Source organism: Lepus europaeus, chromosome 18 (assembly GCF_033115175.1).
Source record: "Lepus europaeus isolate LE1 chromosome 18, mLepTim1.pri, whole genome shotgun sequence".
Classification (NCBI taxonomy): domain Eukaryota; kingdom Metazoa; phylum Chordata; class Mammalia; order Lagomorpha; family Leporidae; genus Lepus; species Lepus europaeus.
This window is the reverse complement of record NC_084844.1, coordinates 5,767,510-5,795,485: the sequence shown is the minus strand read 5'-3', so window position 1 is coordinate 5,795,485 and position 27,976 is coordinate 5,767,510. Positions and strand designations below refer to the sequence as shown.

The 27,976-nt window shown below is 62.2% G+C and overlaps 3 protein-coding genes across 6 annotated transcripts in view; 2 read left to right on the top strand and 1 right to left on the bottom strand.

Moving 5' to 3' along the window:
- Positions 1-38: 38 nt before the first annotated feature.
- On the top strand, positions 39-19,324 carry NHERF1 (NHERF family PDZ scaffold protein 1). Its single transcript, XM_062216482.1, has 6 exons — positions 39-672; positions 14,590-14,751; positions 15,382-15,535; positions 17,237-17,277; positions 18,212-18,301; positions 18,530-19,324. Exons 1-6 carry the CDS (start codon positions 232-234, stop codon positions 18,719-18,721), a joined length of 1,080 nt encoding a protein of 359 aa, XP_062072466.1. The 5' UTR covers positions 39-231; the 3' UTR covers positions 18,722-19,324.
- Positions 19,325-21,017: 1,693 nt separating this feature from the next.
- Positions 21,018-24,190, bottom strand: NAT9 (N-acetyltransferase 9 (putative)). Of its 3 annotated transcripts, none has more exons than XM_062216483.1 (6): positions 23,925-24,190; positions 22,792-22,901; positions 22,202-22,345; positions 21,820-21,983; positions 21,562-21,656; positions 21,018-21,451 (listed from the first exon to the last, which is right to left on the bottom strand). In XM_062216483.1, the coding sequence occupies exons 1-6, from the start codon at positions 23,955-23,957 to the stop codon at positions 21,317-21,319; spliced, it is 681 nt and encodes a 226-aa protein (XP_062072467.1). In that variant the 5' UTR covers positions 23,958-24,190; the 3' UTR covers positions 21,018-21,316. The 3 variants fall into 3 exon arrangements, with proteins under 3 accessions (XP_062072467.1, XP_062072469.1, XP_062072468.1); XM_062216485.1 differs by having other exon boundaries at positions 21,820-21,879; XM_062216484.1 differs by lacking the exon at positions 23,925-24,190 and adding an exon at positions 23,683-23,759 and having other exon boundaries at positions 21,820-21,879.
- Positions 24,191-24,400: 210 nt separating this feature from the next.
- TMEM104 (transmembrane protein 104) overlaps positions 24,401-27,976 on the top strand; it is a 53,964-nt gene continuing 50,388 nt past the window's right edge. For both annotated transcript variants that reach the window (XM_062216796.1, XM_062216795.1), the window contains exons 1-2: positions 24,401-24,471; positions 24,996-25,093. In XM_062216796.1, coding sequence (XP_062072780.1) covers positions 25,049-25,093 — 45 coding nt within the window. In that variant the 5' untranslated portion in view covers positions 24,401-24,471; positions 24,996-25,048. The remainder of the gene's footprint in view (positions 24,472-24,995; positions 25,094-27,976) is intronic.

Sequence of the window (27,976 nt, the reverse complement as noted above, 5' to 3'; positions counted from 1 at the left end):
ATTAGGGGCCGGGGCGGGTTCTGGAACGCTCAGACGCCGCGCGGGGCGGGGATTGGTCTGAGCGCGTTCTCCTTCGCTTCGCGGTGTCCGGGACACCTGCTCGCCCCTCGCGTCCGGCGCCGCTGGGGCTCCCCTGCCAGGCTCCCCGGTTCCTCCAAGCTCGCAGAGCAGGGAGAAGGGCTGGGACGCCCCGGACCCGGCCCGGAGCCCGCTGAGCCGTCGCGGGGCGAGATGAGCGCGGACGCGGCGGCCGGGGCGCCCCTGCCCCGGCTCTGCTGCCTGGAGAAGGGGCCGAACGGCTACGGCTTCCACCTGCATGGGGAGAAGGGCAAGGTGGGCCAGTACATCCGGCTGGTGGAGCCCGGCTCTCCGGCCGAGAAGGCGGGGCTGCTGGCCGGGGACCGGCTGGTGGAGGTGAACGGCGAGAACGTGGAGAAGGAGACCCACCAGCAGGTGGTGAGCCGCATCCGCGCCGCGCTCAACGCCGTGCGCCTGCTGGTGGTCGACCCCGACACGGACGAGCAGCTCAGGAAGCTCGGCGTCCAGATCCGGGGGGAGCTGCTGCGCGCCCAGGCGGGGCCGGAGCAGGCCGGGCCGCCGGCCGCCCCCGGGGAGCAGGGCCCGGCCGGCGAGAACGAGCCGCGCGAGGCCGAGAAGAGCCACCCGGAGCGGGTGAGTGCGGACCCGGGCCGGGCGGCGGGGAGGCACCCGGGCGCCCCGAGAGGCCGGCCCCTTTGGCAGCTTCCGCCCGGCGCCCCGGCTGTTCCCAGGCGGGCGGGGGGCCGCGTCCCACGACCCCATCCTCCCTCCCAGCCCCAGGCTGGGCGGGGAGCCCGGGCGCCTTTGCCGCCTGCACTTCTTCTTGGCCTTGGTGGGGGTGGGGGGCGGTGCAGGGGTGCCCAGTCCCCTTTTCCTCTGCTTCCGTACCCCGGAAACCCCGGAGTTCTCTGCCGCTACCCCTATCTCCTGTGGGGTGAAGGCGAGAGCGCCCCGTCTTTAGAAAGTTAGCGGGGCGCGAAGCCCGCCTGCGCCGAGCCCCAGCGCGCGCGTGGGGTGGGGGCGCCCCGCGTGTATCATTAACCTCCGCCACTGGACTTCATCCTTCCCAAGTCCAGGGTGGCTCCTGAGAAGGGGCGATGGGTGGGGGCGGGGTGCGCGGAGGAGGCGCAGAGGCGTCTTGGGGGTGGCGGCTCTGCCACCCAGGAGGATTTATGAGCCTGAGGAATGTGTAGAGTAAGCGCTAGCTTGTATCAGGCAGCGGAGGGAGGACCTTGGAGGAGGAGGAGGAGGTGGAGGAGAAAGATGGCTGGGGGAGGGAGCGAGCTCTCCGCCCGGCAGCCGCTGGAGGAGCTGCCCGGGGCAGGTGGTCTTGCCCGCGCCCCGCTCACTGCCCTGCCTGGACAGCAAGCAACCTGCCTGTTCTCGCCGGCGTTTGCTGGTCCCCCAAACCATCCCAGTGAGTTCGGATCAGCTGCAGGAGGGCAGCTGGCAAAACAGGAGCTGTTGTGCAGAGCCTCGGGTCCCCTGAGAGCGAGGCGGGGCCTGGGGTGTGCACGGAGGGGAACCCAGGGCCCCCTCCAGCAGGCGCCAGCTGGGTGCTGTGTGTGGCACGGGTGCCCCGGGGCCTAGCCAGGAGGACCCTCCCGGGACAGAGAAAGGGCACAGTTCAGCATTAAGGTAGAAGGCGGGGCCTGAGAGGACCAACTGGTTTGGTCTAAGAGAAGGAAGTGAGGTCACCAAGAACACTGCCCAGCCAGAATTGGGTGCCAGGAGTTCCAGGGCCACCAGGCTCCCACTTCCTGCCATTGCCAAGCTGGCATAGGCCCAGGGTCGGGGGGTGGGGGGTGAATCAGAGCACCCCTGATAAGGGGTGGACACCAGGGATCTGGAACATATGACCTCTGGTCCCAGGCAGAAATCCCATCTGAACTTTGTGCCTGTGCTGAGCCTGTCCGGCCCCGGTCCCCCTCCCTGTCTTTTCCTTCCCTTCCTCTTAGCCAGGGGCTCAGATGACCCCTCCCCCACACCAAGTCGCAGCTCCTCCCTTTGCCCTTTTGGTTCTGGCCTGGGAGGCCCTGGGGGGAGGCCAACGTGGAAGCTTGCACAGCACAGGCCATTCCACCAGCTCAGAACCGGGCTCCCCCAGGTGGTGGGGTGGGCCCCACCTGTGTGTGTGCTTCCTTGGGCCAGCAGAGCCACCTGGGGGGCAAGTCACCGTGCTTCTGTGCCCTGTGGTTTTCCCATCTACAAAATAAAGGCATAGGCCGAGGTGCACCTGCCGCCTCTGTACAATTTTAGAAATGGGGGGCAATGCTGGCGCCTCTACTAGATTCTCTGAATTGAGCTTCGCTTGCGGGGCCGAGCCCTGTGCGACCACCCCCTTCAGCCATCTTCGTGGCCGGTCAGCTGGAAGCCCTCCGTTAGAAGGCTGCAGAAATGTTCACACACACAGTGAGAGCAACCTTTTTTCCAAAAGGCATCTGTTTCACAGAGCATCTCGCTGAGGTTTGCTGGTGCACTTTAACCTGAGTTTGTGTGCAGCGGGCCGGCTGTCCCTTCTCTTCGCTGGTTCTCAAAGACGCAGATGGTCCCAGTAGAAAGGTGCCCAGTGGGAGTGCTTACCTGGATGGCGTCTGGTGGGGAAGACCAGGTGTGGTCTAGAGTGACACAGGGGGCTGGCATTTGGCACAGTGGTTAAGTTGCTGCCTGGGATGCCCAGGAGCGGCTGGTTCGAGTCCCAGATACTCTACCTCTGATCCAGCCGACTGCGTGTGCACACCCTGGGAGGCAGCAGGTGATGGCTCAAGTACTTGGGTCCCTGCCGCCCATGTGAGAGACCCTGCTTCAGCCTGGTCTTGGCCGCTGGCTTCTGGGCAGGGAATTGCCCAAACCAATAGATAGGAGATATCCCCTCCCCCTACACCGCCTTTCAAATAAAAATTTTAAAAAAAACCATGCTGCAGGGCCGAGCATGTGCTGGTCTGGGCTCTCTAGGCTCAGGAGGGGCAGGAGTACTTAGCCCCCCCCCCCCCATTGACTTTTGCCTCCTCCACTCACAGGGGTAGAGGGGCAGCGACACCCTGCTTGAAGCCCCCAGTCCGTCCCCTCCACCGCCTGTCCCAGAGTGACGCCCAAACCCTCAGATTGGACCCTGACAGCTGGGCGGGCCTGAACCCGCTCCTCTGCACTGGCCCAGCAGCCTGGAGCCAAGGCAGGGCAGCTCTGTAAGCGTCCGTTTCCTCTTGTGTAAGCTGTGGGTAACAGCAGCCGGCTCACGGGGCCGTGGGGATTACACGAGGATGAACACGCAGCAGGTTGCTCACTGCCTGGCACTGAGGAAGTACCCAGTAAACACTGGTTCCTTGGCATTTGAATCAACAAAGAATTCACAGGGGCAGGCGCTGGGCGCCGCGCGCCGCGGTGAAGTTGCCGCTTGGGTTGTCAACATTCCCCGTCTCGAGCGCCTGGTTTGAGTTCAGCTCCTCCACTTCCCACCCAGCTTTCTGCTCCTGTACCTCCTGGGAGGCGGCAGCTGATGGCCTCGGTCCCTGCCACCCTCGGGGGTGGGCATTGTGGTACAGCAGGTTAAGCTGCCGCTTGGGACACCTGCTCCCATATTGGAGTGCCAATTGAGTCTGCTCCTTTGCTTCTTTTCTTTTTTAAAGATTTATTTATTTATTTGAAAGGCAGAGTTAGAGAGAGAGAGAGAAGTCTTCCGTCCGCTGGTTCACTCCCCAAATGGCTGCAACGGCCGGAGCTGAGCCTATCTGAAGCCAGGAGCCAGGAGTTTCTTCTGGGTCTCCTACGTGGATACAGGGGCCCAAGGACTTGGGCCATCTTCTGCTGCTTTCCCAGGCCAGAGCAGGGAGCTGGCTAGGAAGAAGAGCAGCTGGCACTTGAACCGTTGCCCATATGGGATGCTGGCACTGCAGGCAACAGCTTTACCCACTATGCCACAGCGCTGGCCTCCCTCCTTTACTTCTTAGCCAGGCTCTCTGCTCATAGGCCTGGAAGGCAGCTGATGATGGCTCAAGTTCCTGCCTCCCACATGGGAGACTGATGGGGTTCCTGGCTCTTGACTTTAGCCTGGGCCAGCCCCAGCTATTGTGGCCATTTGGGGAATGAACCAGGTGATGGAAGAGATCTCTCTCTCTCTCTTTCTCTCTCTCTCTCTCTCTGCCTTTCAAATAAGTAAATAAATCTAAGAAATAAAAAAATAAAATGAAACTAAAGAAATAAAAATAGCTAGTTCACAGTGATGTTACACGTCCTGGGGGTAGGGGAGCAGCCAGTGCTGGATCTGCCTCGCACTGGGCAGGTGCAGCCATGGCCAAGCCTGGTCCTTGGTAAGTGCTCAGCCAATGGTTGCTGCAGGTGAGGTGGGGTCTGGCGTCCACTCTCACTGCTGCCCCCCCCGCCCCAGAATCTGAGCCCCCCCCCCCCCCCAGCCAGCCGAGCCCTCCCTGAGCCGTCAGATGGCGCCCCTCCCTCTGGGAGTCCTCCTGCCCCCTTCTGCACCAGGAACCTCTGCGGATCCTTTCCTGGGTTCTTTGGGCAGAGCTGTCTCTTCCTTTCCTCCTGCTCTTTGTCCTTGTATCTTTCTTTTATTATCTTTCTTTTTTGTTATTTATTTGAGAGACAGAGAGCTGTTGCACTGGTTCGCTCCCATCTGCTGGATCACTCCCCAAGTGCCCACAACAGCTGGAGCTAGACCGGGGCTGAGGCCGGAGCCAGGAGCCAGGAACTCCATGCAGGTCTCCCCCAGGGATTACAGGAGCCCAGCTAACTTGAGCCAGGAAGCACTGCCTCCTCCTTCCAGCATCAGCAGGAAGCTGGAGTCAGGAGCCTGCGCCAGGGATGCCAGCCAGGCACTCGGACGTGGGTACCCTAACCAGGGAGCTAACCGCGAGGCCGAGCACCCGCCCCCGTCCTATCTCTTTATCGCTCCGAACCTCCTCCACCGCAGGGTCAGCCCCAAGGGCAGCGACCGTGGTTTATTTGTGTTTACGTGCCCAGCACATGGTAGGGAGGTGCTCAATAACCAGCTTTGAATTAATGGATGGATCCGTGACAGCTGTCAGACCTTTGTCCCCGCTCATCTCCTTCCAGGCCCAGCACTCCTGGGCTTGCCACCAACACACCCAGAGACTGGAATTCCAGATAAGCCTCCCACCTCTCCTTGCCTGCTGGCAGCTTCCATCGAAAGACTAGAAAGCAAAAGCCTGGGCCCGGGGCCGCGGCAGGGTTTGAATCCAGGTTCTGCCAGTCACTGGCCGCGAGGCCCTGGGAGCCCCATGCTCCTGCTGGCTCTGTGAGGTGGGGGTACCGGGACCCCCTGGCGGGGCTGTTGGTGTAAAACCTCCCCGCCTGAGGGGGCTCCTGCCAGTCCTCGCCTTGATCCCAGAAGCAGAGACCACACAGGCACCCCTGCGGCGGTGTGCATGGCTGGGTGCACTTTGCCGGCTCCCAGCCCCTTTCCCAGGACTGGCGGCTGGTTCACACCGACCAGCTTGGAGCTTTGGTGAGGCAGAAGGGTGTGGGTTTGAGATGCTGGGGGTTGTGAGTTTGTGCTGCTCCCTTAACTTGAGACCCCTCTCGCTGGCAGAGCAGTGCAGCCCCTAGTCCTCACCTTGTGTTCCTGTTCGGATGTCAGTCTTTCTGTAGAGGCTCCTCTTAGAGGAGGCTGGAGACCCTTCTCCCCCTCCCCAGCCTTCCCATCCCAGGGGACCCTGGGAAAGTAGGAGGCCGCTGACAAGAACCAGGGCCGGCGGTGTGGAGCAGTGGGTTAAGCTACAGCCTGCGATGCCCACATGCCGTAGGATGAGTGCCTTTTCCAGTCCCAGCTGCTCCACTTCCGATCCAGCCACTTTCTTACGCTCCTGGGAAAGTAGCAGAAGATGGGCCATTTGCTTGGACCCCTGTCACCCTCATGGGAGACCTGGATGGAGTTCCTGGCCCAGCCCTGGCCATTGCAGCCAGTTGGGGAGTGAGACAGCGAACGGAAGATCTCTCTGTCTCTCTCCCTCTCTCTCCCTTTTTCTCTAACTCTGCCTTTGAAATAAATAAATCAATCTTTAACAAGGAGTTCAGCCAAGATCTTAGGGCAGTAGGCCTCTTCCCAGGGAGAGAACAGAGCTCTGGATCCCAACACCAGGCGTCCCTCTGCTGCGCTGCTGAGACACAGTGGCCCTGCCCAGGGAAAGGACCTTCCAGTGTCCTCCCAGGAGGTACCGATACACCTGTCGCTGATCCGCCTGCCCGCCTGCCAGTGAGGTGCTGTTTGCTGTGCTTTGTAAGTTGCTGGTCAATGTGCGGTCCCTGACAGCTAGTCTTTGTCTCTGGGAATATGCTGTGTACTAAACATACCTCAATCCAGGTGACAGCTGTTCCACTTCCGATCCAGCCCCCTTCTAGTGCTCCTGGGAAAGCAGCAGAAGATGGCCCACGAGGCAGGGAGGAGCCCCTGGCTGGACAGTGGGTCTCAGAGCAGAGCATGTATCCCAGGGCCTCCAGACTCATCAGGAAGGCCTGAGTCTCCAGCCACACCAGCCCCCCTCCCCCTTTTTGAGCATCTCTACTTTAAACCCTTTTATCTTTTTAAACTCTTGATCCAAAGGGTGGATCTAGAACACAGCAAAGATTAAGAGTGGGTGAGGCGGGGCCAGCACTATGGCTTAGTAGGGTTAAGCCTCCACCCACAGCCCTGGCATCCCTTATGGGCGCTGGTTCATGTCCTGGCTGCTCTTCTTCCAATCCAGCTCTCTGGGAAAGCAGTAGAAGATGGCCCAAGTCCTTGGGCCCCTGCACCCGCATGGGAGACCCAGAAGAAGCCCGTTGGCTCCTAGCTTTAGGTCGGCTCAGCTCCAGCCATTTAGGGAGTGAACCAGCAGATGGAAGACCTTTCTCTCTTTCTCTCCCTCTCTGTAACTCTGCCTTTCAAATAAATAAATTTAAAAAAATTTTTTAAAGTGATGAGACATAAAACTGGGACGCAAAACTGCCACGGTCATGGTGAACAACAGTATTAGCCTGGCAGCACAAGGAGAGGAAGGGCTCAAAGACCCCCAGATCTTTGGATCCAGCTTCCTGCCGAGGGCTGGGCCCGGGCACCCAGCTCTGTCTGCAGATAGGGATCCTTGTCGGGCCTCCACCCGACTCCTGACTCCATCCCCCTTGGGGCCGGGCTGGGCTGGGCCACAGTCTGTAGCCTCGTCTCTGCCCCGCTGTTGGCTCTGCGGCGCCCCTCAGCCAAGAGCCTCTCTGGATGTTGCCCTTGACCGTTGCCTGGACCTCCCTCCGGGCAGGACGACTCCCCACGGCCCAGTTTCCTTGTCCCTGGCAGAGAACGAGTGCTGTGGGGTCTGTAGGGTGGCACCCAGCTTGCAGAGGCGTGGGCTCAGCTCCCGTCCCACCCTCTGCTGTGACGGAGGCCAGAGGTCTGAGTTCTCAGAGACAAACTCCACCCTCACCCCGCGTTTATGGCCAGGTCATGGGCGCCTGCGTCCAGCCCAGACGTGGGGCCTGGGGCTAAGGGAGAGCACGTGGCGGAGAGCGAGGCCCCTTCGGCTGTGCTATCTGGGGCGGCAGCTGCGGGCCGCAGGAGGCTACCAGGCACTGGAAGGGGGCTGGTCTCGGGGGGTCTGTGGGGGACCAGATGAAGATTTGCACAGGCTGGGTATCCCTTGTCACACATGCCAGCAACCACAAACCAGTGTTTGGGATTTCAGACTTTGGAATGCTTGCATGTATAACATGAGATAATTTAGGGAGGTAACCCAAGTGCACACAAATTGACTTGTGGCACATACACATATTTTAAATATTTATTTATTTACTTGAAGATAGAGAGAGGTTGCTCTCCCATCCACTGGTTCACTCTCCAAATGACTATGATGGCCAAGATTGGGCCAGGCCAAACCCAGGAGCCTGGAGCTCCATCCGGGTCTCCCACGTGGGTAGCCGGGGCCCAGGTACTCGGGCCACCCTCCGCTGCCTTCTCAGGCACATTGGCAGGGAGCTGGATCGGAAGCAGAGCAGCTGGCGCTCCAGTAAGGGATACCTGTATCACAGGCAGCAGCTTGACCCCCTGTAGCACAGCTCTGGCTCTGCAGGTAATTTTGTGCACTATTCCTAATGACTTTGTGCATGGAACAGTTTCTGTGCTGTGCATTTTTCCACTTGTGACCCCTATGTTGGTGTGCAAAAAGTTTCAGATGTTGGGGCATTCTGGATTAGGGGTGTTCAACCTGTACAAATAGGAGGATATAAAATACAGTTGTTGAAAAGGAACTGTATGGGCCAGCGCCGTGGCTCAACAGGCTAATCCTCCGCCTTGCAGCGCCGGCCTACCGGGTTCTAGTCCCAGTTGGGGCGCTGGATTCTATTCCGGTTGCCCCTCTTCCAGGCCAGCTCTCTGCTGTGGCCCGGGAAGGCAGTGGAGGATGGCCCAAGTGCTTGGGCCCTGCACCCGCATGGGAGACCAGGAGAAGCACCTGGCTCCTGGCTTCGGATCAGCGCGATGCGCTGGCTGCAGCGGCCATTGGAGGGTGAACCAACAGCAAAAAGGAATACCTTTCTCTCTGTCTCTCTCTCTCACTATCTACTCTGCCTGTCAAAAAAAAAAAAAAGAAAAGAAAGAAAAGGAACTGTATGTTGGAATGATAATATTTTAGATGTGTTATATTTGGGAAAATATTAAAATTTCTTTTTATAACTTTTTTAAAGATTTATTTGTTTTGAAAGTCAGAGTTAGAAAGATAGGGAGAGGCCGGTGCTGCGGCTCACTAGGCTAATCCTCCGCCTGAGGCGCCGGCACCCCGAGTTCTAGTCCTGGTTGGGGCGCCGGATTCTGTCCCAGTTGCTTCTCTTCCAGGCCAGCTCTCTGTTGTGGCCCGGGAAGGCAGTGGAGGATGGCCCAAGTCCTTGGGCCCTGCACCTGCATGGGAGACCAGGAGGAGGCACCTGGCTCCTGGCTTCAGGTCGGTGCAGCCCGCTGGCTGAAGCGGCCATTTGGGGGGTGAACCAACGGAAGGAAGACCTTTCTCTCTGTCTCTCTCTCTCACTGTCTAATTCTGCCTGTCAAAAAAAGAAAGAAAGAAAGAGAGGGAGAGACAGAAATCTTCCATCTGCTGGTTCATCCCCCAGATGGTTGCAACAAGCCAGAGCTGGGCTGATCTGAAGCCAGGAGCTTCATCCAGGTCTCCCATGTGGATGCAGGGGTTCAAGCACTTGGGCCATCCTCCGCTGCTTTCCCAGGCGCATTAGCAGGGAGCTGGATCAGAAGTAGAGCAGCCAGGACTCAAACCAGGACCTGTATGGGATGCTGGCTCCACAGGCAGAAGCTTTACCTGCTACACCACAGCACCAGCCCCATATTTTTTTACAAGTTTTTTTTTTTTTTTGGTTTTTTTTTTTTGGACAGGCAGAGTGGATAGTGAGAGAGAGAGACAGAGACAGAGAGAAAGGTCTTCCTTTTTGCTGTTGGTTCACCCTCTAATGGCCGCTGCGGCCAGCGCATCGCGCTGATCCGAAGCCAGGAGCCAGGTGCTTCTCCTGGTCTCCCATGCGGGTGCAGGGCCCAAGGACTTGGGCCATCCTCCACTGCCTTCCCGGGCCATAACAGAGAGCTGGCCTGAAAGAGGGGCAACCGGGATAGAATCCGGCGCCCCAACCGGGACTAGAACCCCGTGTGCCGGCGCCGCAAGGCAGAGGATTAGCCTGTTAAGCCACGGCGCCGGCCTTTTTTTACAAGTTTTAAAACTTGGTTAGGAGAGAAACAGCTCTCCCATCCTCTCATTCACTCCTCAACTGCACCCCTCCCCCACCCACACACACAGCTGGGGCTGGGCCAAGCCGAAGCTGGGAGCCGGAACTCAATCCTGGTCTCCTACTGGGTGGCAGGGACCCAACTTGAGCCATTACCTACTGGAAGCTGGAATTGGAATAGGAACCCAGGCATTCTAGAACTTAATGGCTATGCCAAATCCTGCCCTTTGGTTTTTCCTTTTTAGCATGGCTACTAGGAAATGTTAACTCTCGCACGTGGCTGGCAGGTCTGAGTTCATATTCTGCCTTCTCCTGTCACCTGTGTGTTCTTGAGCAGTTGACTCCCTCTCCAGCCCAAGCTCCTCATCAGTGGAATGGGACAATAGTGACCTTCCTTGCAGGGTTAGAGTTGAGTTTCGTGAGGAAATCACACATAAAGCCCCTAGCACAGGGTCCAGCATATAGCAGGTGTTCAGCAAATGGCAGCGTGGAGCCCCAGTGTCACAGCTCCTTGTGTAGCCTCTTGGGGTGGCACAACCCAGTTAAAGCCCCAGCTTGGAGGAGGAGGGGAGGGCTGGGGTGATGGTAGAGTACCTGCAAGGTAGGCTGAAAGGCACGGGCCGCCAGCCCTGGGTGCTGTCCAGCCAGGTACCAGGCTGCCCCGTCCCAGGCTTGCCCAGCCCTGGGGAGGCCTGAGCCAAACTGCTCCACTGTGGGTCTCTCTGGCTGGCACTGGGGGAAGAGCCGACCAGCCAGAGGGAGAGTCTGGCTCAGGCCCCTGAGCCCCAGATGTGCCAAGGAGCTGAGTTCAGCTTATGCACTGCTTCTGCCCAGAGCCCTCCCTTTTGCTCACTGCCGGGTACAGGAAAGGACCCTCCCACCGGGAAACAGGAAGTACAAGATCAAGGACACGGAGGAGCATCCTTGAGTTCCAAGGGAAGTGCCCAGCATTCCTCAGGGGAAGAGGTCCCACAGGGTAACAGGAGGACATCAGGGGCTTTGGGGCAAGTGGCCGTCCAGCCCACTGGACCTCACCTAGGGCAAGGAGAGGAGATCTGGGCATCCGCCCTGTGTGCCGAGCCCCCAGTCACGTCCTGGCCTGCCTGGAGGACAGAGCGCTGTCACTGGTTCAAGCCTTGCCCCAGCTGGGCTGCAGGGAGGGCCCAGGCACAGCGGTGGCTGGGACCGGCCAGGCCCCCACAGATCCCCAGGAGGGCTGTCCCCAGGGACTCCAGCCGCACCAGCCCCCACCCAGGCTGGGAGGGGCTGCCTGCTGGGCTGACTCAGCAGAGCCAGCTCTCTCCACCTGGCTTCCTCCAGGTGCCAGCACCAGACCTAAATCTGGGTCCCCAGAGTCCACGGAGCCAACGGTGCCTCCCAGAGTGGCCAGGGCTCTTACCCCAGCACGCCCCCAAGCCTGGGCTCTTCCCGGCCCATCCCCTCCTCCTGTTGTCATGGCTGATTTCCCTGCAGGGGGAGGAGGGCAGAGCTACACCATGCTTATTTGCATCAACTAGAGCCCGGGGCTGGGGCTGGGCTAGGGAAGGGCAGTCTTGGGAGATGGCGGTCACCTCTGTTGTCCCCTAGCCGTCCTGGTGGTCTTCCTGCTCCTCCAGCCCATCTCCTGCACCCCAGGGCTGCCTGCCAGCCGGAAGCAGGGAGGTGGCCAGGCTGTTTCTATAGGGCCCATCGCCAAGGCATCATCCAGGGAGGGACTGAGCCCGGTGGGGCGTTGGCCCCCAGCCACCGGCAGCCTCCCCTCCCCCTCCACCAAGGAGGGGCAGGGAGCAGGCCTGGACCTGCTCCCCAGAGACGGCACCAGGATTAGGGTATCGACTTTCCTGGCTTTCCAGGTGGCTGCTGGTGGCGCCTATTGAATTCCGTGCCCGCTGTCCGCTCCCTGGACCGTTGCGTGGGTGGAGGTGATGGGGCGGCCACCCGGGGTGGGGCTGGGCTCCCTGGGGAAGGGGAGGGGTGAGTGGCAGAAGGGCTTCGAGGAGGAGCTGGAGGCAGCTGGCCCAGCCGTCCAGCCCCGTCTCACCCCTTGCGCCTGGGTCTCCGCCAGCCTCTGCGCACATCTGGATTTTTACTCCATCTTGCTTAGAGACTAAGTGGACCAGTCCCCTGGACTCCCTCCTGCCCACTGCCCCAGGCCCCTCTGGGGCTGGCACCGAGACAATGGGGCCCACACGCCAAGCTCAAGATGACCTGGACTTGGCCCCTACCCACCCTCCTTTCCCCCAGAGCCAAGTTCAAGCCTTGCCCCAGCTGGGCTGCAGGGAGGGCCCAGGCACAGCGGTGGCTGGGACCGGCCAGGCCCCCACAGATCCCCAGGAGGGCTGTCCCCAGGGACTCCAGCCGCACCAGCCCCCACCCAGGCTGGGAGGGGCTGCCTGCTGGGCTGACTCAGCAGGTGACTGTGACACCTCTGTGGACACCTGGGTGGCTTCTGGAAGAGTGGGAAGCCCCCACCTCTCCATGTCCGAGAAGGCTTGTGTGGGTGTCTAAGGGCGGGGGAACTTCCTGGGGTTTCCTGTCTCTGCCCAGCCACCCTGTCAGACCCCGAAGCCTCCAAAGAATCCCCCAAAGAGCAGTACAGCAGGTCCCAGGGGACTGGGCCGAACCAAGTCCCTCAGACTGGGTTCCCCATACCCCCCTGCTCCTCGTGGCTTGGTGCCTGCTGGGGCAAGGCTCAGAGAGGCCCCTGAGCTTTGAGGGTGGATGTCACGAGGCAAGGGACCCTGGTGACACTTGCAAAGACCAGGCCCAGGAGGCAGCAGCACGGGGCAGGGGGAGGGGCAGCCAGCACAGCCCTACTAGTTGGAAAGTCCCCAGGACCAGTTGCCCCCCAGCCCAAGCGTGTTCACCACCCACCACCCACGTCACCCCCGCCAAGCCTTATCCCTTAGCTCAGCCTGTAGCACCACTGTGAGAGGCCTGAGCACCCGGAAGGCAGGCGGTGTTTCATCAGCTCCCCGGCCACCTCCCCTCTGAGCCCACAGCCAGAGCTGGAAGGAGCCCCACAGGGCCTCCGCTGCCCAGCTCTGCCAGGGCCTCTGCTCCCGGTGAACTGCCCCGTGCTGAGCAGCCAGCCCACGGTGTGGCTGGAGAGGCGCAGGTGCCGGGGCAGACCCAGGGATGTGTCCCGGCTGTGTGACGGCAGGCGCTGGGCTTGCCCTCTCTGAGCCTGTTCCCCAACCCCTGGAGCACCTGGGGCTGTCCCAGAGATTCACCCTCCCACTGTCCCGGGGTGAAGGACCAGGTTGCCCAGCCCAGGTGGCTAAGGCCGAAAGCTGAGCCTGTCCTGGTGGTGGCAACTGGTCGGACCTGTTCCTGCTCCTTGGGCAGCCTGGGGGAGGGCCGCACAGCAGCTTTGCAGAGGGATTAGCTGGAGGGGAGAAGAGCCTGGTCTAAGCCCAGAATCAGATTGAGGCCTTAGAGGGCCCTGGGGGGCGGTGGGCACGGAGCCAGAGGGGCCCCCTTTCACAGCTCACTTCGCTGTTTGTCGTAGTCTGGGGCAAGCTGCCCTTAGCCCGGGTGTGGGTCCGTGGCAGCAGGGGACGGCCACTCCAGGGCCCCCACCGACATCCTGGACCACAGGCCAGAAGGAGCTGCCTGAGCCTTGAAAGGGAGGTGGGGCCCTCCCACCCTGAGGGCCTCAGGGGTGGGGAGCAGATGGCGCCACCTCCCTGGCTGCAAGCCGTGCGTGCAGGAGGCTGGTAAGCCCTGCTGTTCGCTGCTTCCCACTCTCCCCTGCCTTCTCCACTGCGGGCAGGGGGCTTTAGTTTCAGGGACACCCCACCCCAACCCTGGCCACGACCTCCCTGCCCCCAGCCTCACTTCTTTGCCCAAGGCCACGCTTTGTGGGTGTCAACAACAGAGGTGAAGTTGGGTGTGCACAGGGATCTGAGGGTTACAGAGGATTTCCACGGCCGTCCACCGTCTGTCCACTGTCTCGTTGGGCTCCGCATCAAGCACGGGAGGCAGGTGGCAGTGAGAACAGCTCTGGCACGCAGCAAGCGAGCAGGGCAGCTGGAACCCTGGCTGCTGCCTGGACTCCCACAATGGTGTCCAGTGCCGGCTGCTCGTGTGCCTGGTGACCCAGGGCAGCCCCCCTGGGCCAGCAGCACCACCCCAGGCCGGAGAGGAGGGGGAGACGGTCCCCAGAGCAGTCCTTGGGCTCTACTTGGTCCCTCAGCTGGATCCAGTTTGTTTTTCTTGGCCCCTCCCCCTTTGGGCTCCCTGGGGGACTCTCAGGGTCTCTGTTGCCATAGTTACAACCCCCCCACCTGGAATGCCCCAGGATGGCTTCTGCCTGGAGGGACCCCCCTCACTGTGCTGCCCACTGGGTGTCTGGGTTTTTGGCTCCTTGCAGCCCCCTCCCACCTGGCCGTGGCCTTGGAGGGGCCGAGAGCGGGGTTTACTGTAAACTGCTGACCGCTTGCAGTAAGCAGCAGGCCCTGCCTCCCCCTTGGCAGGGGGATGGGTCCACAGGGCCTGGGGGCCCAGCGTGTGCCCCGAGAAGCCAGCCAGGCTGGGACATCCCAGTCCCTTACCCTGGAGGGCCAGGCTGTGCCATGGAGGGAGAGGGATGAGGTCTGAATGGAACAGTGAACCACAGAGAGTGTCTGGAGGGGAGGGCCGGTGACTGAGGCTCAGACAGCAGCAGGGTCTGCCCCCCGCCCCGCCCCCCCAGGCACTTTGCTGCAGTGCCGGGGTGGGGTGCACTGGGGCCTCAGCAGCCTTGCATTATTCCAGACCCTCCTCGGGGGAGGTGGGGCCGGGACACCGGGGAATGACCGTGGCCCTCCTCTCTCCCCGCAGCGCGAGCTCCGGCCTCGGCTCTGCACCATGAAGAAGGGCCCCAACGGCTACGGCTTCAACCTGCACAGCGACAAGTCCAGGCCGGGCCAGTTCATCCGCGCCGTGGACCCAGACTCCCCGGCTGAGGCCTCGGGGCTCCGGGAGCAGGACCGCATCGTGGAGGTGAGGGGCTCTTCCTGCCTGATGCTGTGGCGTGACCATCAGCCGCCTGGACAGGGCCTGCTGCCGGCTGGCTCATGGGTGTAGCCGGCCCAGAGGTGGGGGATGGGCCGATGGACAAGCTGGCTGACTTCTTCTTGCCCCCACTCTCTGGGCTCGGGTGGATGTCCGCGGCCACCCCCGGAGCTCCCTTGCCGCCTGAGGACTCTGCCAGACTCCGGGTGGGGTTGTCAGCCCCCTCACCCCTCTGCCCACAGCGGCTCTGAGATCTGCTGCTTCTCCTGCTGTGCTGGGGGAGAGGAAAGCAGGAACCAGTGCTTGGGCGGGTCCCAGAATCACAGAGCCCTAGAAGCTTAGCGCCGGAGATCAGCCCTCCACAGACTTCTCAGCTTACGCCTGAGAAAACCGAGGCCCCGAGCCGCAGCGGGCCCGCCAGCCTGGCCAGGCCGCACGGGTCTCTCCCGTCCCCTCCCAGGCCCACAGCTGTGTTTGTTTAAGTCCTCTTCCCACGTGTCCTGCCTCTCCCAGCTGTGAAGTGGCAGCACCACTGGCCTCACCCAGGACTCTGCAGGGGGCGGAGGGCTCCCACGTCCTCCCCTCCCAGAGCCGAGACCCATAACCCCCGCCCCGCAGGTGAACGGGGTCTGCGTGGAGGGCAAGCAGCACGGGGACGTGGTGACTGCCATCAAGGCTGGCGGGGATGAGACCAAGCTGCTGGTGGTGGACAAGGAGACCGACGAATTCTTCAAGAAATGCAAAGTGACCCCATCTTCCGAGCACCTCAACGGTGAGCTGGGTGAGGGGGGCTGCCCAGCAGTGCCCGGCACATTGCTGCGTCCCAGGTGAGCGGCAGGCAGCTTCCCGGCCTGGACGCTCCCTCCCTGTCCTGGGGAAGCCCAGAGACACTTGTTGGGGAAGAAGGGGGCCCAGCGTGGGGCGAGGTAGCAGGGCTTGGCAGTGGGCTTCTGAGGCTGGCCTGTGAGAGGGCCGTGCTGAGAGGTGGGCCAGAGTTTTCTGGTTCCCGGGGCCAAAGCTGCAGCACCATGGGCTGTGCTGATGACAGCAAAGGGTTAACTCTGAGGAGGCCTGCAGCCTTTGCTGGTCCGATCAGAGTCCATGACAGGGGCCCAGTGCTCCCCCTGTCTCAGGTTGTCTTGGAAACTCCCAGCCTGGCTCTAGAGAGCAGTGGGTCCCCCTCCCGCGGTCCCTGGGCCCCTGCCCTCACCATCCCCCACCATCCCCCTGCCAAGCCTGGCACCTCCCCCTGCCCGGGCTGAGCCAAATGGGGCAGGGCAGGGACGGGTTAAGCAGCCTCTCTTCCCCAGCCTGGACTTTCTCCCTGGGAAGATGGCTCAGGGAGCAGGGCTGCCCGCTCGGCCACGCTGAGGGTGGAACCCCTGGACTTTGCAATGGGCGGGGCCTCCCTGAAGGTCAGGGCTCTATAGGCAAGGGTCCACATGACTCAGAGCCCAACTCAGGGGCCTGACACAGAATCGTGGGGGGCTCTTGGGAGTCCTTACGCAGACTCTGGGCACAGAGATGAGGCTCCAGCCTTGCCATTGGGGAAGGGTTAGGGTTAGGGTTAGGGTCATGGGGAAGACACAGCACTGGACACCTGGATCCCACTCGGCCCTTGGACTTCCCTTCTTGTCTGTCTGGCAGTGGACACTGTGGGGTTGGGGTGGGGGTGGGGGAGCACCCCCACTGTGCCCTGAACAGGCAGGGGAAAGGTTTAGAGTCATTAGCCGTGCCCTGGAGCAGGGACAAGGACAGATGCACAGGAACTGGGAGCCGAGAGCTCAGGAGAACCTGCCCAGGTCCGCCAGTTCCTGCAGGTGGCACAGCCACTCTCCCCCCCCCCCTCCATAACGCCATACGGAGGAACCCCAGACCTTCCGCTTCCCAGGTTTCCATGGGCTGGGGGAGAGGACGCCCGGGCCACTGCCCTTGAGTTTCTTGTCCCTTCATCTGCAGGCTGGCACACAGGCGTTGGGGCAGGTCCTAACTCTAACCTGCACGGGCTTACCAGCACCACCTGGCAGGTGCCTGAAACATGCCGAGTCCTTGGCCTGCCCCAGACCCACCCGTGTGGGATCTGGTGCCGAGGCCCAGGAAACCTGTATTTTTAACCAGTTTCCCAGGTAGGAATCAGGGAGCCAGCCTGGAATTTCAACCCCATGGAAGACAGTAGGTTTTCACACAGCTCATAACCCATGCATGGCTCCTGAGGTCTGTTTAGTAGGTAGAAGGCCAGCCTGTTTTTCTTAACGCAGTGAAATAGGGAATATCCGAGCACTACACTGTGGTCAACGTAGAGCTCTGTAACTGTGTGCTGGGTCATTAAAATGAGAAATGCAATTACATTGGGCTGTGGCCAAGAAAGTGTTAAAACACTGACCCGGGGAGCCACATCCCAGGAGCCACCCACACCCCTCGCCCTGGCCGCCTCTCCAGCTCCGGGACTCACCTCTGCGCTCTCCTCTCCTAGGTCCCTTGCCTGAGCCCTTCACCAATGGGGAGATGCAGAAGGTAAGGGCCCGGCCCCTGACCGCTTCCCGTCAGAAGGTAGCATGGTTGGGAGGCTGGTGTCTGGGTCAAGCTGAAACCTTGGGTGCTGGTTCTGGTTCCTTCCTGAGCTCCGAGCCGTGGGACATCAGCATACCCATCGGCCACCGCCTAGGGAGGGAGAGGCCTGGCTGGGCCCCTCTGCAGCCGCCATCCTGGTGACAGGTCCCTGCCTCCAACTCCCCACTGTACAGAAGAGGCCATTCTTCCCCCCAAGAACAGAGCTTCAGTGTCTGGCAGCGTGCGCTGGGCCTCTCTGCTCCTTGCAGTCTGGGTTGGAAGAACAAAGCCCCTCCTCCCCAGGCAGAAGGGAAGGGGGTAAGGCTGGGGGGGAGATGGCAGGCCGGGTGCCAGCCGAGCCTTGCAGGAACCCAGGAAGAGGCTGGACGCCAAACTGACGCCCTGACAGAGCCTTCATTCCGGGACCAGGCGGGAGCTCTGCAGGGCCTGCGCACAGGTGTTCCTTCCCCAGCTCCTGCCAAGGGGCCCCATAGGGGGTCTGGACTCTCCATCCACCCTGTTCCTTTGAGGCCCCGCTAGGCTATCGAGGTTCCTGGGGTTGCCTGGGCCACCGGTAGTGAGAGCAGCCCCCGGGTTGCCCAGCCAATAGGAACCTGGTGGGCTGCACCCCTTGGTCACTGGCCCACATTGTGGGGGGCCCAAGGGGACGGCTCAGCTCATGAATCCCGACAGGCGACAGGTGTGGCCGTGCAGCCCAAGGGGTGGAACCAGGCCGCCCTCTGATCCTTTAAGGAATGTGGACGTGTAAATCCGTGGAGTTGGCAGGCTCGGGCAGCGGGAATCTGGGTGGGTGGCCGGGGCTCGCGTGGCCTCAGACCAAGATCCCCATCTTCCCTGGGAGCCCACTCCCCACGCCCCTCCTCTCTCTCTGTGCCAGGAGAACAACCCTGAGACCCTGGCCTCAGCAGCCTCGGGGAGCCCCAGGCCAGCCCTGGCAAGATCCACCTCCAGTGACACCAGCGAGGAGGTAGGTCTGCTGGGCAGGGGGCGGCGACTGGGCCCCAGAAGCCGATTCCCAGGCCCCTCTGATTTCTGGCACACCAGCCCGCCTCGGACGTCACGCGCTGAGCCGCTTTCTGTTCTCGTGACCTGGCTTCCCTGGGCCCAGCCCCAAGGGAGCCACCTCTCCGAGGCTGAGGACCAGGGAGTGCACAGGGCACCGACTCAACTCGCTGCCTCCCCCTTCTCTCGACAGCTGACTTCCCAAGACAGCCCCAAGAAAGAGGACTCCACGGCCCCCTCCTCGACCTCCTCCTCCTCCGACCCCATCCTGGACTTCAACATCTCGCTGGCCGTGGCCAAAGAGAGGGCCCACCAGAAGCGCAGCAGCAAACGGGCCCCGCAAATGGACTGGAGCAAGAAAAACGAACTCTTCAGCAACCTCTGAGCGCCCCGGCCACCCACCCTTCCTCGCCTCCTCTCCCCCCCGCTTCTCCAATCACCCTCGAATCGACCTACAAATCAGCACCAGCACCCCCTTCCTGGCCATGTGATTTTTCTAGAGAACTGGCGGATGCTTTTCTGCCCCACCCAATCAGACAGCAGCAGACTCGGTCCCTCTGCTCCCGCGTGGCTCTGCCTGGGACGTCACCGGGACCTGCTTCAGGCGAGGATGGTGGCACCAGGCACGTGGTCCTCCTCCCTCACCACCCCACAGGGGACCAGGGGACTTTGCGGCAGCCACAGCTCACCTCGCGGGGCGTCTGTTGTCCTGACAGCTGAGGCTGGCTTGCACCTCTTGTTTTTGTTGATTTTTTTTTTTTTAAGGGTGCACATCACAGTTTAGAGGGATGTTCATTTCCTTGATTAACGTGATTTTCCTGGCTGTTGCAGCCTGGGCATAGCAGCGGCCTCAGCCTTAAATTTTTGTCCCCGCTCCTCCTCCCCCAGAGGCCTGGGCAGCGCGGGGAGGGCTTGGCTGGCCCTTGCCCAGCGCTGAGCCAGGCCCCTCATTGTATGGAGACTCCGGAAATTAACTGGTTCCTGCAAACCGCTCCAGTCTCTGTGTCTTCCTTTGGGGCTTTGTCCTCTGCCCCGGGATTCCTTCTCGGTGGGGAGTGAGAATGGCAAACAGGTGGCCCTTGGCCCGAGGAGCTCTGACCAGGGTGCCTGGAGTCTAGCTGCTCGGGAGGGTGCCTGTGCACGCAGGGCTGCAGGCACCGAGGGGGCCAGGCCCCTTATGCAACAGGGATGTGTATCTGGGAAGGCAGGAAAGGCGGCCCAGTGCTCAGAGGACTCTGGGGAGGTGTCTCAGGAGCGAGTCCCAGGATGCAGCAGGCTCTGGAATGCGAGGACTTGGCTTTACTCTGCCTGCCGGCAGCCAGTGGGCCACAAGATTCCCAGGAGCAGGCTGAGCTGGCGCCAGATACTCTTATCTTATCTGGCCGGGCCCTGATTGGCCGGCAGCCCCCGGCTAGGCTGTGTGGCCAGGTGGAGGGGCGGGACTGTCCAAAGGTAAACTGCCCTGGCCCTCCACAGGACTCGGGTCTCCTGCCTGTGGTACCTGGGGCCACCTATTGGAGGTGTGCCAGGGCGGCCTGTGAGAGCTGCGGCGACAGGGCAGGGGCTCAGAAAGGAGGGCAGAGTTGGCCCTGGGCAGCTTTCCACTCAACCTCCAGGGAGCCCACTGGGGAGCCATGGGCTGCTGGACAGAGAACGAGGAGGGCGGCCCCTGCGCGGGCCCTGGGCCCTGGAGTGGAGAAGCGCCAGCCACTATCTTGCCATCTCCACTCCTTGTCAGGGCTTGGATTCCGTGAGCCCTTATCACAGCACTCATCGTCCCTGGGCCCTGCTTGGCTGGCCCTGACCTGCCCCCACCCTGCCCCTGCCTCTACCCTTTGACCCCTAGCACCCCCTCCCCCTGCAGAGCAGGCCTAAGGCTTGTCCCATGGGCTGTGGAGGGCCCCTCCCTACCTCTCCGCAGGGTGGGGAAGCCCTGGGGACCTTTGACTCTGCTCAATTAAGCTGAAGACAGGTGGAAGACACAGGTGGCTGAGGGAGCGCCTCCTCAGGGCAGGGGCCGGGCCGGCCGGGCCAGCAGGGTTCTGTTTCCCCAGCTGTTCGCAGGCGCAATCGGGTGAACGCAGGGGCTGGGAGTCCCTGGGCAAGTAACCTGATGTATGGGGGACTGTTAGCCTTTTCCCTTGAGAAAACACCCTACCTACCTGGCCTTTCTTGCCAGGCAAAGCCCACAGGATGTCAGGGCCTAGGGAACAGTCAGGAGTGCTCTCCTCTCCCCTCCAGGTAGGGGAGACCTGGCCACCTCCACCGTGTAAGCAGCAGTCACAGGGCAGCCTGGCTGTCTTGAACCTGTGCCTCCACTGCCCCCTCGTGGCCTGGTCAGGTGCTGCTGCCCCAGTGAGGCCAGATGACAGCAGGGTGGCCTTGAGGCTCTCTGGGACCTCTGGGCAGCCCCTGCTTCCTCCTGCAGTCCCAGCCGCTGAGCCGCAGGAGGCCCGAACCCCAGCAGCTGGGGAGTTCTCCAGCCTCAAGCTGAATCCAAAACTTTGTCCTGCACACTCAAGACCGCTCTACTCCAAAGAGGAAAGAGGAGCCGGGACACTGGGAGGAAGGGCTGGGCCACTCCAACTCCAAGCCAGGGTCAAGCCCTTGGTCACACAGGACCCATACTATGAGACTGGGTCGAGCCCCAGTGGGCCAGACAAGAACCAAGGAGAGCCGGTCATGCCACGTGCTTTACTCCAGCCGTGGAAGGAGAGAGGCCTGTCCACTTCCCGGCCAGTCCTCCAGGCTGCCTGCACCCTGCCCTCCCTTCCACCCTGGCTTCCGGGGATTCCTGGCGTCCACTCTGGGTTCCTGGTCAGGAGAGGGGAGGAGAGGAGGGCCAGGCCCTGAGGTCCGTGCGGCAGTGGTGGCTAGGGGCACCAAGGCAAGCCCCGCTGTGTCCTGGAAGCTGACCCTCGCCTGGAGTGGGCATGGGAGTGTCCGGCCCCGAGGCCCCCCCAGCTCCCGCGCAGGGCTGTCAGTGGGGCTCTGCCAACTTGTCCCGGTAGGGCCTCTCCTGCACGTGGCTCGTCTGCTCCAGGAGCCACTGGCGCTCGCACGTGTTCATGGTCAGCCTGAGGGTCACCTCCTGGAAGACGCTGCTCACAGCCACCTGTGTGAGCCCAAGAGAGCAGGACTGAGCGGGCACAGCCACACATCGCAGCACCACCAGAGCCGCCGCACCCAGGGCCTCCTCCCCCACCCTCCCCAGGGCATCCTTACCTGCTCGAAGTGAAGTTTCCGGAACAGCTGGAGGCTCGGTTCATTTCCTTGCCCAATTTTAGCCTCAAACTTGGTCAGGCCGAGCTTGGTCACTCCTGCCAGAGATGAGAGAGACGGGTGGTAAGCAGCCGAATGAAGCCCCGCCCCTCCCGGCCCAGCTTACAGTGGGGCACCTGTCACCTGCCCCCATCCCCCAGGCCTGAAGAAGGCTCCTCCGGAGCTGGGCCACTCCCCCGTCATCTGCTCAGCGGCTCTTACCGTACGACAGCATCGCAAGAACGGCCTCGGTGCCCAAGCCCTTGCCCCTGCAGCTGGGCTCTAGGAGAGACAACAGCGGTGACGCCAGGCGCCAGGCCCCAGCGTGGACACCTGACACCCTTCCACTTAGTCTGGGAGGCTGCAGCCACCGCTCCGTCCTGTGGCTGAGGAAGAGAGGCACGGAGGAGGTCAAGGGTATTCCCGCAGGCCTCGGCGTGCAACCCAGGATGCTAGCTGGTGGGGACAGCCGGTAGCCCCAGGGGGGAGGCTCAGGCAAAAACAGGCACAGCGTGGCAGAGAACTGGAGGGTCCCCTGATGGCGACGGTTAAGCCGGCGAAGTGGTTCAGCGACCTGAGGGCAGGCAGGGCCTGGGGAACACACCTGCAATCATGACCTCGATCTCCCCCAGGGTGGGGTCTCCTGGGTCCGTGAGGAAGAGGTTCACATCTCCCGCCATGCAGCTCTCCTCGGGGGCACCGGGCTGGGCCTGCCACCTCTCCGCGTCCAGCACGATGAAGGTACACTCTAGGAGGGAGGCGACAGGGTGAGCACCCGCACTCCCAGACCAGAGAGGGGAGGGCGGGGTTCCTGCCAGGAGCGTGGGAACCCAGAGGTCCTTCAGCTCGCAACAAAGCTGCGGATCGGCCTTCAGCTCTCCGTGCTCTCGGAGAGCGGGGGCGCCACAGGAGGACGGTGCCACTCCAGGCTGAGCCAAGGGGCCTAAATGTACAACCAGAGCCCAGATGCTTTCCGTCTGGATCCTTCCAAGCTGGGTGGAAGGCAGAGGGGAAGCATCAGCCACAGGGGCTGGCTCCACCCGGCACACGAGCAGAGGGGTTTCTGGCACCTTCCAGACCTTCCACAAAGCTTCAGTGCCCCCCAGCAAGGCTGCTGCTGACTCCTAAGAAAGGGGGGAACCTGAGGCTGCCTGCGGAGCCAGCCCGCCCAGGGCCCAGGGCCCCACTGCTCACTGTCGGCGTCCTCCCGCCAGCTGCGCTGCATGGCATACTCCTGCTCCAGGCTCAGCGGCTCCGAGGCTGTCAGGCGCTGCAGCTCCTCCGACTGCATCCACTCGTGGTACCTGCACAACGCGTGGCCTTAGACGGGCAGGACCGACCGTCTGCACGCTAAGACAAGGGGATGGCTGGCTGGGAGGAGAGCCCCCCCAAAGGCTCCCAGAAGACCCAGAGAGAGGGGTGTGACTGCTGCTGAGACAGCGCCACAGGCAGGCTTGTCCTGCACGAGGAGCAACTGGACAGCTCCCAGTCCTAGGACAGGCAACAGCTCAGGTCCCAAGAACCGAGCCTGTTTACGGGCATCGGGGGGGATACCCCAATTAGACACAATGACGACCTCCCTTTCTTTCTTACACACATTTATTTTACATAAAATAATTCCTGGGGGTCGGCGCTGTGGCATAGCAGGTAAAGCTGCCACCTGCAGGGCTGGCATCCCCTATGGGCGCTGGTTCTAGTCCCGGCTGCTCCGCTTCTGATCCCTGCTAATGCGCCTGGGAAAGCAGCACAGGGCTTGGGCCCCTGCACCCACGTGGGAGACCAGGATGGAGTTCCAGGCTCCTGGCTTTGGGCTGGCCCAGCCCCGACCCTTGTGGCCATTTGGGGAGTGAACCAGCAGATGGAAGATCTCTCTTTCTGTAACTTTCATATAAATAAAATAATCTTTAAGAAAAAAAAATCCTGCTGAAAGGCCAAAAGGAAGGAGAGAGAGTGAAGGGGGGCCCGGGGGTGGGCGGGGTCCTGCAGGGACGCCCCGGCCCTCCGCTGTGCTCACAGCCAGGGCTTCCTCCTCTGCGCTGCGGACTCAGCCCCGCCCGCAGACACAACGCCTGGCCCGACAGTTACCTGGGCACGTGCTCCGGGGTGTAGGGCACCAGGGCCACCTTCTTCCCCAGCAGCAAGGTGTTCTGATTCAGCCTCATGGCGGAGACTTCGGGAACCCGCCGGGGCCTCCCGTCCTGCTCCCCTCCCCAGCCCTTCAGAGCGCCTCCTGCGAGAACCAGGACCGCGCCGGCTAAGGGAAAACAAACTCCAGGGGCCGGGCCAGGCTGCGGCTCGTGCCTTGTCCCTTCCGTCCACTCACTGACCTTCGAGCACCAAACCCAGGCTCCGAGGCTCATCTATCCCCAGGGCTGCCGTCCCTGGGCCCGGGCCACGGTCAGCCCGGCCATAAACCCGTTTCCAAGCCTCCTCCCAGCGTCCGCCCCGAAGTCCGATCTCCCTGACCCCCGGGGGCCGAGGCAGGCTCCTCCCCTTCGCGCGGCGCTCCCGGTTACCCTCCCGGGTCCTCCAGCCGCCGGGTCCCGGAACTACCAGACTCACACCCAGCCCCAGCCAACGCCGCCCCACCTCTCCCGAGCGAGCCACGCCGCCCCGCCGGCCGACCGCCCCGCCCGCATGCGCGTGGCAGCGCACCCGCCCACTTCCGCCACGCAGACGGCGGCCCCGAGGCGCCAATCCCGGTCCCGCCCCTGCGAGGAGGCCAATCCGCTCGCTGCACCCCGCCCGGGGCGTGCGCCGGGTAGGTGGGCGCGCGCGCCGGCGCATGCGCGCTGCGGGGGCTGGTGCGGGACAGCTGGCGCCGGGAGCAGCTGAGGGGCCGGAGGCGGCGGCCGGGAGCGGAGCGTGCAGCAGGTGTTGTGGGAGGGCGGGGAGCCCCGGAATGGGGCGCCTGGCTGGGGGCTCCTCCTGGAGCGGCGAGCGGGCGAGAGGCCCGGAGCGGGGCTCTTGAGGAAAGAGGGCGGTCTGAGCGTGGGGGACCCACGCGGGTGGCGTGGCGCAGAGCGGAGGCCCCGCTGGGACAGGGGAGGCTGTGGGGCGAGGGGCTGGGTTAGGGAGCGGCCTGGGGAAGTCCTGGCCCTGCCCCAGGCGGGGGAGCGCGCGGTTCCGCGGGAGCTCGCCGTTCGTGCAATCGAAGCGGGGACACAGCCCCAGAGGGCGCGAGGGTGGGTGAGACCCGGCGACTGCGGGGCCCGGGAATGACTTGGAGCCCGAGCCGTGCAGGGCCTCCGGTGTGCACAGAGCCGAGCGAAGCCGGACGCCGAGGTTTCCCTGGGGCGCTGGGAGCCCGTGATCGGAGGACAGAGGTGGGGCGTCCGTCTGCAGGGCTCCCCCACCCGGGGTCCCCCCGAAAGCTGAAGTCTGCTCTTTCGTCTTAGGGAGCTGCAGCCGCCGCCGCCGCCCACTGCGCAGGACGACCCGGCGCTTGGAGATGGCGGGTGACATCACGGACTCCGGGGAGCTCTATTCCCCCTACGTGAGTTTTATTTTCTGGCCCCCGGGGTGCTCCCGGCTTCCAGAGAAGCACGCCGCTTCCTAGGGACTGGGCCAGCGAGAGCCGCTGCTTGGGTCAGCCCCGGGGAAGGCCGGATCCGGGAGCCCGAGGGAGCAGCAGGTGCGTCGGCCGCTGTGGTGGCTCGGAGCCGGAGTCAGGCTCCCCGCCTCGTCCGGGCTCCCCGGAGTTGGCTTGCTTCCTCCCAGAATCCTCCTGCCAGCGTACTGAGCCCCGTCAGGTGCAGCACTGACAGCTGCTGAGGTCTCGGCCGTCTGAGCTACCTTGCTGTCTAGCCGCGTTGCACAACTTTGACAGCCTTGGGTGGCGCAAGAGGCAGTGAAACTCGCAAAGACTTCCAGTTGGGCTCGGCTGGAGGCTGCAATTAGAGCAATTAGCGGGACTGACTTCTCCCCATCTGGGTCTGGGTTACCCCCCGTGCCCCCGCACATCTCACCTCCACACACAGGCTCAGTTTATCTTCTCTGTGGAACGTGCAGGTGGCCACGGTTGCCTGGATACCCGGCCGGACAGTGCAATGTTCGAATGATTGACTCATGCAGGGGAAAGCAAGGCCCTGGGTGGCAACGGTCTCCTTTCTAGAACGTTCTGCCCGGCTCTGGCCGTCCCTTCCTAGCCTGGGGGCTCTGCCGTGTCTGCTGCCTTCATGGACTGTAGCGTTGCCGTGTGATGGATGAGGAACAACTGGAAAAGCTCCTTGCTCTCTCCAGGGGCTTCCTTTTGGGTCTGTGCCATTGATGTGCAGGGACAAGGAGCCTGGCCCGCCTCTGTGACGTGTCAGGGGGGTCTTCGTGGTGTCCCCCTCCTTGGGGCAGTCGTGTGCCGGCTCCCAGCCTCCTGGGACCAGCAGTGAAATGTCACTACCGTCCGTAAAAGTCACCACAGCCCCTGCTTTTTGTCACAACATCCAAACTTAGAGATGAGGAAATGAGTCATTTCTCCAACAGTTCTGGAAGGCAGACGCTGCTGGGCCCCCATCGCGTGTGTTTCCAGCTGTTCCCGTGGTCGGCTCACGTGGCAGCTGGAGCAGTGAGGCCTGCATACTGAGTTGGGCTCTGCTTTTTTCTTTTTTTTCCTCTTGCATTTCCTGCATATTTATTTTGCTCGGGGTCTTTGCTTGAGGGCCAGCTCTGGACATCTGCCATAGAGGTGTGTGTGTTCTGGTGTTGCTGGTGGAGAGAGATGCAGGGGAAAGACACGTGGTGACTGGGACGACGTGGAATGACCGGGGGTGGTGGTCAGGGTTTCAAAGGAGGGATACACCTTCCCCGTGAGTATTCCTTAACTCCAGCCCCGAGACAGTGGTTTTATTTTTTTTAAGTTTGATTTATTAAGTTGAAAAGCAGAGTTAGAGACCAAGAGAGAGAGAGAGATCTCCCATCCTCCGATTCACTCCCCAAATGGCACAGTTACTAGGGCTGGGCCAGGTGGAAACCAGGAGCCAGGAACTCAATCGGGGTCCCTCATGTGGGTGGCGGAGGCCCAAGCATGTGGGCCACCTTCCGCTGCTTTCCCAGGTGCATTAGCAGGGAACTAGATCGGAAGCGGAGCAGCCAGGACTTGAAGCAGCTCTCACATGGGATGCCGGCATTGCAAGCGGCGGCTTTACCCACCAGACCACGGTGCTGGCCCCAGGGACAATTATTCTTGATCCCCGGTGAGACCAGAGAAGGGCTTATCACCCCCAACCCCACATTACACCTGTGCGGCCCCTGAATCCCCCGGCCCAGCGCAGTGTGGACACAACCCTGCCTTGGCTGCCTTGGGGGACCAATTACCAGGCACCTCTTCACAAAAGTGCAGCAGCCGACCCAGGGCTGTTCCAGTCAAAGCCCGTCCTTGGCTCTGGTTGGCCCGTGGGGGCTGTGTCCCTCCGGGTGCCCAGGGTGTTTGTGACAGGCAGAGTGGCTCAGGAGGCTCAGACGCCACGCTGTCTCCAGGGCAGTGCTACACACAGCCTGTCTGTCCCCAGAGTGTTGGGGGCAGGAAGTCTCTTTCCCCACTTACCGGTACCAGGAGCGGCTCAGGGCTGAAGTGGCTGTGTGATCCGGTACGGGCGGGGTGGCCCACAGCTGGCGGCAGGGTCAGGCCACTACTGCTCTTTAGGGGAAGAGGGTCCTTGTTTCACAGCCTGGAATCCTGGTCAGTGCTTCCACATCGTTGGCTGCCTTCAGTGTCCTTTCCCAGCGGTCAGTGGGCACGCTGCTGTTGAAATACACTGGTAGGGCCGGCGCCGCGATTCACTAGGCTAATCCTCCGCCTGCAGCGCCGGCACCCCAGGTTCTAGTCCCGGTCGGGGCACCGATCCTGTCCTGGTTGCCCCCTTCCAGGCCAGCTCTCTGCTGTGGCCCGGGAGTGCAGTGGAGGATGGCCCAAGTGCTTGGGCCCTGCACCCCATGGGAGACCAGGAGAAGCACCTGGCTCCTGGCTTCGGATTGGCGCAGTGCGCCGGCTGCAATGCGCTGGCCGTAGTGGCCACTTGGGAGGTAAACCAACGGCAAAAGGAAGACCTTTCTCTCTGTCTCTCTCACTGTCTAAATCTGCCTGTCAAAAAAAAAAAAAAAAAAAAAAAGACAGACAGATAGACAGACACTGGTGACGCCTGAGTGCTGTGACGTGGGTGACGCTGCGGATGGGAGATGTTGCTGTCACCTCCTGGGGCACGGGGCAGCAGGGACCTTGCCTCCTGCAGTTCAGCCCAGGGCAAGAGTCGAGAACTGGGAGAAGCTTGGCTCTGCCTGCGAGCTTAGATCTTTATGGAGTCCGCAGGGGGGCCTGACTCCGCTGTCTGCCACGCTTCCCGGGAGGCTGGCTCCACGCAGCAGCCACCTGACCAGCAGAAGAGAA

Bases quoted from the DNA above. Each gene is read 5' to 3' on its own strand.
- NHERF1 (XM_062216482.1), top strand. From the start codon at position 232: ATGAGCGCGGACGCGGCGGCCGGGGCGCCCCTGCCCCGGCTCTGCTGC. The intron at 673-14,589 runs GTGAGTGCGGAC...CTCTCCCCGCAG, and splicing joins AGAAGAGCCACCCGGAGCGG to CGCGAGCTCCGGCCTCGGCT. The intron at 17,278-18,211 runs GTAAGGGCCCGG...TCTCTGTGCCAG, and splicing joins CCAATGGGGAGATGCAGAAG to GAGAACAACCCTGAGACCCT.
- NAT9 (XM_062216483.1), bottom strand. From the start codon at position 23,957: ATGAGCCTCGGAGCCTGGGTTTGGTGCTCGAAG. The intron at 22,902-23,924 runs GTCAGTGAGTGG...CGCGTTGTGCAG, and splicing joins CCTGGGTTTGGTGCTCGAAG to GTACCACGAGTGGATGCAGT. The intron at 22,346-22,791 runs GTGAGCAGTGGG...CCTCCCTCCTAG, and splicing joins CTGGCGGGAGGACGCCGACA to AGTGTACCTTCATCGTGCTG.